The sequence below is a fragment of the Polypterus senegalus genome, chromosome 9 (genome assembly GCF_016835505.1).
Source record: "Polypterus senegalus isolate Bchr_013 chromosome 9, ASM1683550v1, whole genome shotgun sequence".
NCBI classification, from domain to species: domain Eukaryota; kingdom Metazoa; phylum Chordata; class Cladistia; order Polypteriformes; family Polypteridae; genus Polypterus; species Polypterus senegalus.
Genome location: NC_053162.1, coordinates 128,012,439 through 128,027,289, shown reverse-complemented (window position 1 = coordinate 128,027,289; position 14,851 = coordinate 128,012,439). Strand labels below are relative to the sequence as shown.

General features: G+C 34.0%; 1 protein-coding gene and 1 non-coding gene across 6 annotated transcripts in view; one reads left to right on the top strand and one right to left on the bottom strand.

The window, feature by feature from the left end:
* LOC120535772 (amiloride-sensitive sodium channel subunit alpha-like) overlaps positions 1-14,851 on the top strand; it is a 77,229-nt gene that overhangs the window by 1,278 nt on the left and 61,100 nt on the right. The window contains exons 1-2 of one of the 5 annotated variants that reach the window (XM_039763827.1): positions 3,607-3,617; positions 14,017-14,195. In XM_039763827.1, coding sequence (XP_039619761.1) covers positions 14,021-14,195 — 175 coding nt within the window. In that variant the 5' untranslated portion in view covers positions 3,607-3,617; positions 14,017-14,020. Of the gene's footprint in view, positions 1-3,606; positions 3,618-9,071; positions 9,195-9,528; positions 9,654-14,016; positions 14,196-14,851 lie in introns of those variants that run through there. The other 4 variants (XM_039763828.1, XM_039763826.1, XM_039763825.1 and 1 more) reach the window with 4 other exon arrangements.
* On the bottom strand, positions 7,902-8,086 carry LOC120536111. The gene has a single exon (XR_005635018.1). It is a non-coding gene; the product is annotated as a U2 spliceosomal RNA (small nuclear RNA).

Below are 14,851 nucleotides of genomic sequence, written 5' to 3'. Positions count from 1 at the left end.
ATGTGGTGCAAAAAGCGCTGCCCTGACCTGGATTAAAAAGTTCTGAAAATGGCTGTTTGCGTGAATGACAATTTGAATAAAGTAAGGAATTAAAATGTGTTATATATTGCTGCAAATTTTGAACATGGTCAGAGGAAGCTGCAATGTTTCTGCTAAGTGAAACTAAATACTAATAGCCTAGGTCATTGAATAAACATTAAACTGTACTTCTGCACAATATAGTTTTTCAGTAGAAGGTGCTTGACCTTGCCTTCAGGTGGTAGTTGTTTTGTGCAGCTGTTAAAAATATTATACTTAATCGTTAGGAAAATGATAAAAGAACTAGAAATACAGCATCAAGCAACAAAAAATGCTCTCTGCTATCTGCTCTTCTTGAAAGACTTCCACTGGTCTGATAGTCTTCTGTGGCCTGTTCTGTTTTTAATCATTGACCCTACTGACCCTGATCCAGCTCTCAATTCCACTTTTCTGTTCTTTAAATGCCTTATATGATGCTTAAGCTATTGCTCTCCTCAGGTAGGCATATTTAGGCAGAAGGTAAATAATAGGAAGCTTTGAGCAGGGGTCTTGTCTTGTAAATAATAACCATGGTGTCATTCTGAGTGTTTACTTCTTCAAATAAAGTCTATGATCAGCTGCAGAAAAACATGGATTTGACAGAAAATAGATAAATAACCAAAAAAACACAGCATTCATACCCTACTTACTTCATCTCTGCAGAATGACTTTATAGCTTCTTTTTTAGATGTTTCTCCTGCAGCCTACTGAAGAGGGTTTGTGGGTTACTCCCCTGGAAATATACTTGGCACATCCACCTTCTATTCACTTACTCACTTATTCTCAGTCCTTTTTATCCTGGTGTAGGCCAAAAGCTAAAAGATCAGGCCATTTTAGTCATAGCTAGAGTCTCAAGTTCCTTTGATGATGAATCGATGAATTCCCAGACATGGCCAAGCTAGTCTACCCCAGGGCTTTTCCCAGTAAGCTGTGTCTGATATCCCCTGTATCCCTCTGAACTACAGAATCATCAATGCTTTTAGTCAGATTCTTTCAGTCACTACTCAGAGTTCTTAACCATAAGTAAGGACAGAGATGCAGACTGATTGCTAAGTTGAAAACTTTGTCCAGAAACATTATTATCAGAGTCCTGTACAACTTTCACTTTAAAGGATATGAAGGTGCATTCAGTTTGAGAATCTTTGTGGATAATATTGTTCTTTTGGACTGGTCTCTGACACAGATTTACAGTTTTTAAATGAATGTAATGTGGTTTTGATTAAAAGAATTATCACCTCCAAATCAACAAACATGATCCTCTAACAAGAAAGAGTAGCTCGCTCTCCATAAGTAAAGCTGCCCTAAGAGGAGTTCAAGTATCTACAGGCGAGAGTGGGATTGTGAGATTGTCCAACTAATTGAATATTTTATTAATATAAAAATTAATTGTTATCCTTCTTTTTGAACTATTACAAATTGTGTTATTATTATCATTATTAAAAATAATAAGAAGAAGAAAGTATTGTGTATATAGTGCTTTAGGTCAAAACCAAGGTCAATTTACAAAAATAAATTAACAAATAGGTACGCAGAAAGCCATAATATTAGATGACATAATACAAGCACAGAATATAAAAAAATTAAAGATCACAAATGTACACACAAATAAATGTAACAGTTAGGTCTTAATAAAGGAATGGAAATATGTGGTGAATAGATATGATTTAAGGCTGGACTTGAAAGAAGAAAGGTTTGTGCAGTTGTGGAGAGACAGAGAAAGAGTCTTCCATAGTTTTGGCAGCAGCCACACAAAATAACTGGACTCCCACAGTATGCAATTTTGTGTTGGGAACTGGTATATAAAGTTGAAGACGAGCGGAAAGATGAAATGGGGCAAGACCATCATATGTTTTAAATGTAGTGTGAGGAGTTTCAATTGAACATGAATAATACAGATCCAATGTAATTGGGGTGGCGCAGTGGTGGTGCTGCTGCCTCGCAGTTAGGAGACCCGGGTTCGCTTCCCAGGTCCTCCCTGCCTGGAGTTTGCATGTTCTCCCCGTGTCTGCGTGGGTTTCCTCCAGGTACTCCGGTTTCCCCCCACAGTCCAAAGACATGCAGGTTAGGTGCACTGCCAATCCTAAATTGTCCTTAGTGTGTGCTTGGTGTGTGTGTGTGCATGTGCATGCCCTGCAGTGGGCTGGCACCCTGCCCAGGATTGGTTTCTGCCTTGTGCCCTGTGTTGGCTGGGATTGGCTCCAGCAGACCCCCATGACCCTGTAGTTAGGATATAGCAGGTTGGATAATGGATGGATGTAATTGGAAAAGAACAGAACTGATATATGTGGATTTCCTGGTATGGGTTAATAGCCAGGGTGCTGCGTTTTCGATATGTTGCAATTCATTGAATGATATGACGGGGAAACAAGAAAAATGAATTTACCGTAATCCACATATGAAGTAGTAAAAACCCAAATTAGGATTAGTGAATCACTGATAGTAAATAATAAGCAGAGATGGGCAATATGACATAGGTGATAAAACGTGGCTTTGCTTAAGAAGGTAATACAGTTTGTGTCAGGAAAGAGAGTGAAGAATTAAAAATAACACTGAGATTACAAACTGTACCAGAAATTAGCTGAAATACCATGTAAACTGAGAAGGAAACAAAAATCTCTGACCTTTGCCTTATTGTCTTAACTTTTATATCCTTGCTAAATTTCCAAGAAAAACTGTAAATGTGCTATAATTTTAATTGTCAATTAAAGCATCAAATGCAACTCAATTAGCACTGTATTTCATTCAATTCCATTCTTAAAAGTAAAAACCATCATCCTTTCTGTTAAATGTATGACATTCATGAATACCGTGCATTACAATAAGTAATTTATTTGCGATTTTAAAAATATATTTAGTTTTAACAGCTTGATACAATGGCTCTGATTCAGCATCTTTGGGTTGACTCCTCTATTTTGTGTGGAGTTCGCACATTCTCCTCATGTAAGCATGGACCTTTCAATTAAATGCCAATGATTTACATATTAAAATATCTGGTGATCAAAACTGCCCCCTGAACTACAGATGTGTGTGATTGGCCCTGTCTAGGGTAGGGTTAGTCCCTGCTTTATACCGAGTGATGTCAGAATAGGCTCTGGACCCCTGTAACTCTGAGTGGAATTTTATGTTACATTACCTTTACACTTAGCAGGTATAGTTAAAGGATAATGTATGCATAATAAAATTACAGAAAAGCATCTTATTAAAACAATATTTTTTTAATTGATACCACAAAAACAAGTAACAATAAAATGAATCTACTTATTTCTTTGAAAAGTTTGGTTTCTACAAACAGCAGGGGCTACTCCAATCTCTTCATTATTTACTTCAAGAATAAATAGTAGCATCCCCCAAAGTCGGACATGTTAGGTATACAGTATATCTAAATTGGCCCCATGTGCATCAAAGAGTCCTTTGAAGGAATGACTTCCTGGGCGAGGTGGGCAGCCAATGCTGTCAGGATAAGATAACACCCCTGCTACCCTGAATTAGATATGATGTCAGTGTGTGTGGATTAGTTTCACATCTACTAAAAAAGTAAGAGAGTGCTTTGATACAGCAAGGTACAAATTAATTTTTTTGCTTTAAGTTCTTTTTTGTTTACTAAAGTTACAGATATTTGTATTCATCATTTGGATTAGTATTGTTACTGCTTTAAGATTCTGTATGTTTCTTTTCACTTTGACTATATGCAATATTAGTTCTGCTGCACATTTTCTCAAACATTCTGACAGGGTTTGGAGTGAAACAATGTCTACTTCAAATATTACAACATTGTCAACTAACATTCCCATACTAATCCCTCCAGTGCTATTTCCCTACTCCCATTTCTTAATATCAGTGCGGTGACTAAAAGTAATGTTAGTTTCAAAAGAAAAGTAATGATCAAAGTCTTAAACTGTAAAATGTCTGAAGTAATGATGAAATTTGATTCTTGCCTTACATGTGATGTTGCTACATTAGGGTTCTGTTCCCTTTGATTATATAATTAAAAATACAGGGACACAAAAACTCTTACACAGTTTAACTGATTTGAAATCCCATTAACATTACACAGATTGTGAATGATGTCCATAACATGCTGCCTGTTTTCTCTGCTTTTGTTATTTTTTGTGTAATTTTTTGCTGATAGCAGTATGAAGCAATACAATCAATAATTAGGATGTCTGTATGATTTATGATTCAATTGGGTATGCAGCCATGCATGAGATTTTTTTTACTATGTATATATTAAGAATTAGATTTAACTTACATATATCTAAATATAAAAGTATTTTAGTTAGTACTTGGAAAATTAGACTCTGAGTTGCAGAACAAGGCCTTTTTCAAATGTAAATGCATAGATATAACTAGAAAACAAGATTATGGATGAAGGTCAGGCACAAAATCTTTCATATCACCATAAACTTGCAGGAATATTTCTGGTTAAAGAGAGAAAGAGAAGGGAGGAGTGTATAAGGAATTGTATCACTTACAAGACTAATTCATATAAGTAATGTTCAAATGAAATGACAAGAGAGTTGCTGATGGCTCACTCACTTGCTAATGGACTGTATATCTACCATAACAATTTAACATCTGAGTGACTTCTTGTTGGAAGTCATTGAACCATACAGCCTTTGAACTGGAGAGATAGAAAGACAAGATCTAAGCCATAGAGCACAGATCTTCCCATTTCTTTTTTGTAGCAGAGACTCTTACTTGATGATGTTGATATAGTGCCATTAAACTGTTTGTTTCAAAAAGTTAATTCAGCACTAAAGTCAACCTAAGTGCTTTTGTTCTGTAAGGTTTAATTGTTTTTTCTCCTCTACCTGTGTGAGATACTTGTTTGTGTTCTGGGGCACAATTAGAGTATATGATAAATTAACCTAATTTTCAAAGAATGTGTGCCCCATGAAAAATGCATTATTAACAAAAAGAAAATGTTTTTTTCATTAGCACCTCTCACCTCTTGCTTTTCTTATAAATGACAGCTCTCTATAGGTATGGCTTAGTACCTTTAACTGACAGTCAATCAGTAGCACCTACCAACAAAGATTAAAAATAAATAATAATGTCCTCTAAGTTTGGTTGAACCTGATTTTTTAATGAAGTACCTAACATAAAAGGAAACTAAACAGTAGTAGCATATTCACAAAGCTAGCACTTCTAGAGTCCCTTCAAACTGGAGTTGGGTTCATCTTTAATAAATATGATGAACATTTTCCATCTATTTGTATAATTCATTTGGTGACTTTGAAGGCTTTGTAAAGTCTCCCCTATGTGGCAAACAAGGCACTGCTGAATCAAATAACGTTTTTAAACTATTCTGCAGATAAAATTCAAAAACAGACAACTTATATATCAAAACAATGAAGAAGAGAATAAGTAAGAAAAATCTAAGAACTAAACCAGATTGCATCTACAGCATATGGAACAGAGATATTCTCGTTTAAACAGAACAAAATAAAACCAGCACTGGTCTGAATTTAATGTTTTAATAATGACATAAGATTAACTCTCATAACCAGGCGCCATGATGTATTTTACTAAGAGATTAGAAAATGGATGCACTTCCTGGGATTTTAGCACTTGCTTTCTAGTTCCTATTTATTTTAAAGTGATTTAATCCTTGACAAGGGTTTATTATGGAGATTTTAGGGCTTCTAACCATTGATGAAAGAAGATCAGAGCAAAGGATTGTTTTGATTGGTTCTTTATTGCTTTGTTTGCCTCATAAAACTGATTTAAGTGCAAGCTAAATAGTGAGATCTAAAACAACTGGTTAATAACTAACTATTAGAAAAGGAAAAGGATTTTTAAAGAAAATTTAGATAAGAATTCAGGTAAAAATAATGCTTTTAAAATGTTTATTAACAAAAACTGCATGTACTTTCTTGAGTAATATATACACACACAGAGAGTTTCACTACATGGTATTTTGTGTTCTAATTTAATGTTGTTTTGCTTTTATTTTAAATACTGTATACTGTATAATATTCTAGCAAAAAATAGTTCTTTAGTCCTTTTACTATGACTGTATTTTAGCAGATATTTGGTTTTCAGAATGGCTAAATTGAGAAATAAAATATAAGTTAGTATTCTGAAAGATGACACTATAACTACATAATGAGAGATAACAATTTGTTAAGTGCTCATTAAAAGAAAATAAAAAGAAAGCTTAACAGCTCATGATGCTGCTCATTTAAACAATTTATAAAACAATTTAAACGTCAAATATAGTCTTTTTAAAAATCATATATTGTTTAATTTATTTAAAAGTGGGGGTTAGACAGTCAATCATGTGATAGTCTTTCAATACATGGCACATTTTTTTAAATGCATTTCACAAGAGATTTAATAATCTTCCATCCTTAGAATAGCAAACAAATCTTCATGACAGTGAAAAACACAGGTCATCTTAAATTTTCTAAAACATTTCCCTAGTGACTGGTTGTCTTTTTAAAAATAAAGAAAGATATCACACACAATGCATCCACCAGTATTGTATTTTTATGCAAATATTATAATTTCTGCAAAATGTAATGTTCCATATAATCATTTATTACTTCTACACTGTGTATATGTTTGAGCAGGATCCTTGATAAAGATTTTATATAGGTTTATATTGTTCTTTTTGATTTTTGATTTTAATTTTTTACTGATTTTAATGAGAAGCAGATAACATTCCATACAATTAAGTCACACTTAACAAAGCAAAGCAACATTCAGCCCCTACCCATTGTTTCCACTTCTTTCACTCAGGTTTTGAACAATTGTTTCTGGCTGTTACATCTATTTAACTGTACTCTAAATTATATCTTGGCATGTCACCTTAAACAAAATATAATCAAACTGATTGACAACTCCACATTAGCCTGGTTTTAATGAATGTGGAGTTGTACGTATAGTGCAACCCTTCATAATCTGTCAATTCAAGGGTTGATTCCTTCCTTTGGCCTGTTGCTGCCACAAATGTCTCCAGTCCTCCATGACTGAGCACTGGAAATGAGAGGTTAATAAATCATTATCTAGGTGGTTGGCTGAATAAAACAGAGAGCATTTAAACATACAAAAAACTAGGACCTGCATTTTCTAAGTGAAGAATCATGTCAACATTTGTATAATTACTTAACATGCCGCTTCACCTTGCAAGCCAATGAGCATTGTCTTTATCATCTACAGTGATTATCTCTGTCTTTTCTCTATAAGGAAAATATTAAGGGTTAAATGTTTAATTGGCCCTCTCGTCTCCTGCAAATATATTGTACTATCTTTTCTTCTATGGTACCACAGGAGTATTGCCCTATAATTATACTGTTTCTTAACTGGCCATGGAATGGGCAAACCAGGAACAAGACATTTCTGCCTTCACCCTTCCCTTCATAATACATATCATATTTTACATAGTTAAAAAAGTGATACAATTGTAGATTATGTACTATGTATAATGCATCAATTTTATCTTTTACTTAAGCATGTAATTTCAAAAAACAGTGGTGACGTGTTGCATGTTGATTAGCATGTGCAAGAATTTCACTGCATTCTCTGCACTCGGTTATACTGACACTATAAACCTATAATCTGAAGCCATCAAAATGGTTATTTTAATATGCCACATTGTACTATGATGAATAACCACTTTACTGGTGCTTGTTAAGTGTTATTAAGACAAAAAGAAGTATTTGGTAGAGTCTTACAACATGAAAGTATGTGACTATAGTAGATTCACTATACCATATGAAGCATCCATCCATTATCCAACCCGCTATATCCTAACCACAGGGTTACAGGGGTCTGCTGGAGCCAATCCCAGCCAACACAGGGTGCAAGGCAGGAAACAATCCCCGGGCAGGGTATCAGCCCATCGCAGTACTGCTCCTGGAAGTACTGCAATACCAGGTCAATGCGTGGAGTGCACGGAGCAAGGCCCTATTCCATCTCCCTGTTCCAAAAATCTATTTAATAGATGGTCCCCAGATAGGGGACATGTCAGATATTAAACTGATAAGAACAGATACTATAAAATGTGTACCAAAAAGGTTAGAATACCCGCAGTGAACTGTATAAGCATGTATTGGTCTCAAAGCTAGATTTTCATATATTTGTATTATATTGTAGAAAAGTGTTCATAATTTTGTTTTGCAGTTCATTAAACTATCAATAAGTTAAAACATATTGTAACTTTTTTGCAGGTTTTTGATTCTTAATATATTAATAAAGATAAATCCTCATTTAATGTCAACTGTTAGAAATTATATAAACATTCATTTGTTAATTAAATGTAAAAAATGTGCAAATGTAGTACAATCATAGGTGTATTTTAATGTTATTACTTTTGCCAATATAGTTTTAGCATATAAATAAAACATTATTTATGCTATAAAAATCCATTATTGTATTTTAGTGTTAACTTAAAAATATTTACTTACAGGCATATTTTTCATATGAATAGAAATATAAAAATCCAGGGAATACAGGAATCAAATCAATCATAGAGAGATTTACTTTTTATTGTGTTTTTGCAGTAGGTTGTAGCCTCTAGGTCAGCTGCCAAAGTTTACTTTGCCTTGTGCCTGGAATTTAATTGTACAATCTATTCGTCTTTATTTGTTCTACTTTTGCAGACCAGGAAATGGCAAAAATAAATGAAATGATCTGTGTTGATTTCTTAACTGTTTTCTCAGTGACAGTATTTGTCATTATAAATCCAATGATGTCATTTTAGAGCATTCTGAAACAGTGAGTACAGTTATAACTGGTTATTTTAATGAGAGTTCCAGCCAAAGCCAGAACAAGTAGTTATTGATTGAACCATCTTTGGTTAACTTTCAGCTTTGTGTATACAAGATATTAAGATGTGATTAAGGCTACATAGTGTAGTGGTTAGTGATGCCACTCCTAGGGACTCAGTATCTTATAAAATGTCTTAATAGTGCCTGCATGTTTGATTAGTTTTTCTTCCCCCTACATACCCCAAAGACACAAAGTTCTGGTTAACTGTCGATTCCAAGCTACCCCTGTGTGAGAGAGGATGTGTGCAGAAGTGGGTCTTGCAAAGGGCTCATGATGACCTGTCAAAGACTACTTCACGCCTTGTGCCCAGTGCTGCCAAGTTGGACTAAAGTCCTCCAAAGACCCTGATTTGGGCTAAACAGGTTTGAGAAATATATGATAATTTCTGATTTATGAAACATAATGTAAGAAATAAAATTTTAGAAAAGTTAATTTATGCTATATTGTCAAATAAAAAGTTGAACTTGACTGTACAAAGTCAGTTATCACTTGTTAAGTGCCATGGTGATGGTGTCTGCCTTTAGTTAAACAATGGTATGAATTGATGATGACTGATGAAAGATTGTTCACTAAGGATGTCAATCTACTGTCTGTTTTGCTGCATTCCAGTTCAATACAAAGAGAGCTTTCACAAATCTTTATTATGATTGTGTATAGTTTACCTGAGAGCAGAGGCATGTGAAGCAGCTCCAGTGTTACAGGAAACCTGAATCAACGTTTTTTGATGCTGCTTCATTTTGGCTGCTTTTATACACAGCTAAAGACATACCTGCATGACTCTTCACAACAGAATCCTAAGTCAGAGAACAGGAATAATTAAGGTACTTATAAATCTAGAGCCAAATCGTCAATGGTTTAATCAGATCGTAATTGTTGACACTTCATTCCTGTATGTGCTGTAAGTAAATCCTTATAACAGAAAAGCTTGCAATTAAAGAAATCAAAGCCATGTGCTGATATGGATGAATTTACAGACAATACAAGAAGTTGTACATCATTGTGATAGAAGCAGGATTCCACACTTCATTTTCCAAATGATGTATTGGTTATTTATTGATTTTTCATTCCTTTTAAATTTGAAAAAAATATTTCTATAGGGACTTGAACTTGGTTGACTGGATCCTGGATTTTTTAACTAGAAGAACACAAAGAATATATGCATAGTTGTTTTTCTTCTAAGCTACCTCAATCCATTATTTCACCTCCTGTTCCTTTCATTATTTACAAAAGGAAAAGTATATCCTAATATTTGCAGATGGTCCTCCCATTGTTTGTCTGTTATAAGCTAAGTAACCAGTTGTGTATCTATCTATCTATCTATCTATCTATCTATCTATCTATCTATCTATCTATCTATCTATCTATCGCCATTCACATCTATCTATCTATCTATCTATCTATCTATCTATCTATCTATCTATCTATCTATCTATCTATCTACAGTATCTATCTATCTATCTATCTATCTATCTATCTATCTATCTATCTATATGCTTATATATTTTTGATACTTATGTTAAATGGCATGAACGTGATCTCTCAATTAATATATCAGAAAAGGAGTGGAAAGTAGCAATGCAGAGAATTCACTCGAGCTCCATATGCGCAAAGCATACAATTATACAACTCAAAATTATATATCGAGCACATCTGTCTCGACTAAAACTCTCCAAAATGTTTCCAGGACATGATCCAACCTGTGAACGCTGCAAATTAGCTCCAGCCTCACTAGGTCACATGTTCTGGGCCTGCTCCAAATTAACATTATTCTGGACAAAATTTTTAATTACCTCTCAGACAGTCTTGGACTCACAATCCCTCCTAACCCATTAACAGCTGTGTTTGGGGTTCTTCCAGAGGGTCTTAAAGTGGAGAAAGACAAACAAATTGTGATTGCATTCACTACACTTTTGGCACGCAGACTTATTCTGATAAACTGGAAGAACCCAAACTCTCCTCTTTTAAGTCAGTGGGAAACTGATGTGTTATATTATTTAAAATTGGAAAAAATCAAATACTCAGTTAGAGGATCTGTGCAGACTTTTTCAAAACATGGCAGGATCTAATCAGTAATATTTTGAAATGATTTTATAAAGCACAGAGAATTTGTTGATTTAGGTATTTTTAAAAGCCTTAAATTTTACACCGTTTGGCTTGCTCTCTCTCTCAAGGGTGGGGATCGATCTGTTCTTAGCATAATTCTTTTTTTTTTGTAAAAACGTGATTGCTATGTATTGATTGTAATAAAATTAATAAATAACAAAAAAAAAAATAAATAAATAAATGGCATGAACGTTATTTTTCACACGTAAGTATTTCTAAAACCAAGGATATGACTGTGGGTTTGCCCGTCCTCTACTTTTTCAACAGTAATAAAAATGAAAAAAGTCCAGAGTTTGGTGAAGCTCTGCAAATATTTGATGCCATTGGATTTGCTCTGAACACAGACTAAATAAGAACTATGGCATAGAAATTGCTGTTCAGTCAAGAAAAAAAAACTGTAGTTAAGTTGTTGCTGTAGTAATAGGAGTATTCATATTCAAACTTGCATGCCAGTCTAACGATGATAAAGAATTCTTCTTCCTCCTCTTCATCCTTTCCCATTTCTATGTGGGGTCGAAGTTTTGTAGGTTTTGCTATGATTTTTACAGCTGAATGCCTTTCCTGACGGCATCCCTCCACATTTATCCAAGGTTGCGATAAACAATAATGTGGTTAAATACAGAACTTCATTTTAATTAACAAAAGACACAAATCAGCTCTCTTGCTGTACTCTTTACTCCAGTTTCTACATATATCTCACTACCTGAAACTTTGTGAAAAGTAACATATTATTGAGTATCACACAAATTTAAAACCAAAACTAATAGAGTAGTATACTCAGCATGAGCTGCTGTGTACATATTGCCATGTTATATCATTTTCCTTCCAAACAAAAGAACGAATGGCTATCACCACACCTAAACTCCCATAATAAAGTTCTCCTTATCAGGAACATTATCTTTATATAAGTCGTATGTCTCACAGCTTTAAACAGCATGGCTCAAAATAAAAAAGTCAATTTCCTTATATTCAAACACTTCCATTAACCCCTTACGCCTTAAAAGATTTTTGGCATCATTGCACCTAAATTACATACCCAAAAAAAATGACTATTATTATGACTAGGTAAGAAAGAAGTTTCAAATGACTGAAGGGAGTATAGCACTTCAATTTCTTTAAAGAAGGCCTTCATATCAATAAAAACCTTTGTTTCACACCAATATAATCTAAATAAAAACAAAAACTTTATGTATCATTTTGACTTAACAATTTTAACTATCTGTGTATAATTATTTAGTTATTAAAATTTTTATTTAAAAAGTTCAGATTAGATTATTTGTCTAAATCCTTCTAAGGTGTGTTTGGGGACTTACAGAACTTATTTCATTTTGTAAGATCTTCCCTTGATGACACCATAGCTTTGACCAACAGCAAAGAGAACACCTGACCTTAGATATCTGTAGTTTAAATAAGACAGGTTACACCAGCAAACTCCCTAAGGAAGTTCTATTCATAGGCACCTAATCTGGAATTACTGATTCTAATTTTGTGGTGTGGAAGTAGTGATAAATGTAGGGGTGTACTCACTTTTACTACTTTACAAATCTGTACTTGTGTTAATTTAGATTATGAAAATGAATACACTGCATCATTTTTATGTGTCATTTGGTCAAGTATATCATTTTTATCTATATGTTTGCATGAAGATTTAGTGTTTGCCTGTTAAAATATGTTGAAAATGTCAGCAGTTTCCATGTTGGGTACTTTATTACATGATTGTACATAATGGATTGGCTACACAGTCATAGACACTTGTGTCTATTCTTTGAAATTTGTCTTTATTAAAAGAAAACAATTATAATGAATTCTAGAAGTAGGTTCTCAACAGGAAAGCAAGTTATTAAAACAAAGTTAAAGGAGTAGTTTAGTTGTTATATCCAAGAATACTGCCTGGAGTGTACCCTTGTGTATATAACCATTATAGCAGCTCCTGGAGAGAACTGAGAGCTGTCAATGAAGATGACCCAACATAAATCTTTGGCAGGTGATGTGGGGAGCAATGCATTAAAAGTAACGCATGTTAAGTAGTCAGATTACTATAAAAAGTAAACAAGTAACTTAACAAATACTGTACTTATTTTATTGAAGAAAAAATACCTGTGTTCAGATTTGAGTTACCGTGTCACTATTTATTTATTAATTTATTTTTTAATCATAATGCTGTATTTGCTTGATGTGACACAGCTGATATGCAGCACTGTAAGATAAACACGACATGGTCCAAAACAACACTTTTAACAAAAATAAGGATAACATAAAATAAGAAGCACTAAAATCTGAAGTGTAAAATGGGCTTAGGCAGGGCCTATTCATAGCGGGTGTGAAGGGTGCTTGGCACACAGGCTGCGAGTGCAGCATTTGAAAAAGATGCTTAATTTTATTCATTTATTAATTAAAGATACAAATGTTTTATTATTTCAGATATTTTCATTAATACTACATTTTCTGCACATATGTTTTTGACTCCACTCCTCGAACCGCCACCTTATCGTGGTAGAGGGGTTTGCGTGTCCCAATGATCCTGCCCCAAGTGGAGGAGATCAAGTATCTTGGGGTCTTGTTCATGAGTGAGGGAAGTATGGAGCGTGAGATCGACAGGAGGATCGGTGCATCATGCGCAGTGATGTGGGCTCTGCTTCGGTCTGTCGTGGTGAAAAAGGAGCTGATGCTATTGTACATCCATCATGAAGGAGTCATGAACAAAATGGATATGTCATACTGGTCTTTATGCAAATTTTAGGTCTTCTTCTGAGTAGAGCTATTTTGCCAATGAGTGTATTTGCTCATAATAAACAAAATATATAGTATTTTATATAAAGTAGATACTTATAATTTTATTTCTATATTTTAGACTAAAGTGTTTGACTAAACTAATTAAAATCTATTAAACTTTCCTACTGCAAAGTAAAATTAATGTACAAAATGTTTCATACATCACTGAAAAATTAACACCTGTTAAGATTTCCTTTCATAATGGCTATGACAAAAATATCTTGTTTCTAATGAAGAATAAAAACACCTTTTCCACTTAAAATGTAAATGAATCATGGAAAAACAATAATATTTCATTTTTCTTTACAGCAGCATGTCTACCACAGATGACAAACGAGAAAGGAAAGAAGGACTAATTGAATTTTACACTTCGTATTCAGATCTGTTTAATTTCTTCTGTAGCAACACAACCATTCATGGAGCAATCAGGCTTGTGTGTAGTGAAAACAATCGTATGAAAACCGCCTTCTGGGCAGTTCTCTTTCCAGGTAATTACAAGCATGTATAAGTAAGCAATATATATAGCTACTTTAAATTGCTTGCATTGGCATCAGTTTATTTATTACTAGTTATTGCCTGTTCAGGTTATATGATGCATGTACGCACAAAGATAAGTATGACAGTGTCTGATTGTGTAAATATTAAAATATCAAAATGCAATGAAGGATTTATTGTGGTTAGTAGGTACCTCTGTTTGAATCGTGGCATGACTGTGACTGTCTGTGTTGATTTTACATGTTTTCTCAATGTTTGTTTCCACCTCAAGATATGTATGTTTGGTTAATTAACAATGAATTGGTATGAATGAATATGTCTCACCACATCATATTCTCAATCCTACTTAGGTTTACCGGTGTGCATTTGTGTTTCCTAGCTGCATTGGGAGAAATAAAGGAAACTGTCCTAGACAGACTCATTGGAGTCAATTTGGAATGACCAATTAACCTAACATGGGAGGAAAGCCCATGCAGATTGAGAGAAAATGTGCACAGACATCATACAGCTAGTTGAATCCAAGATGCTAGATCTTCTTACTGCACCATCTAAACATGGGGATGTTGAACATAAATCAAGATTTGAAATATAGCTATTACACTACAAGTCTGAACCTATTAGACTATGTCTTTCTTGCTTGGACTATTAG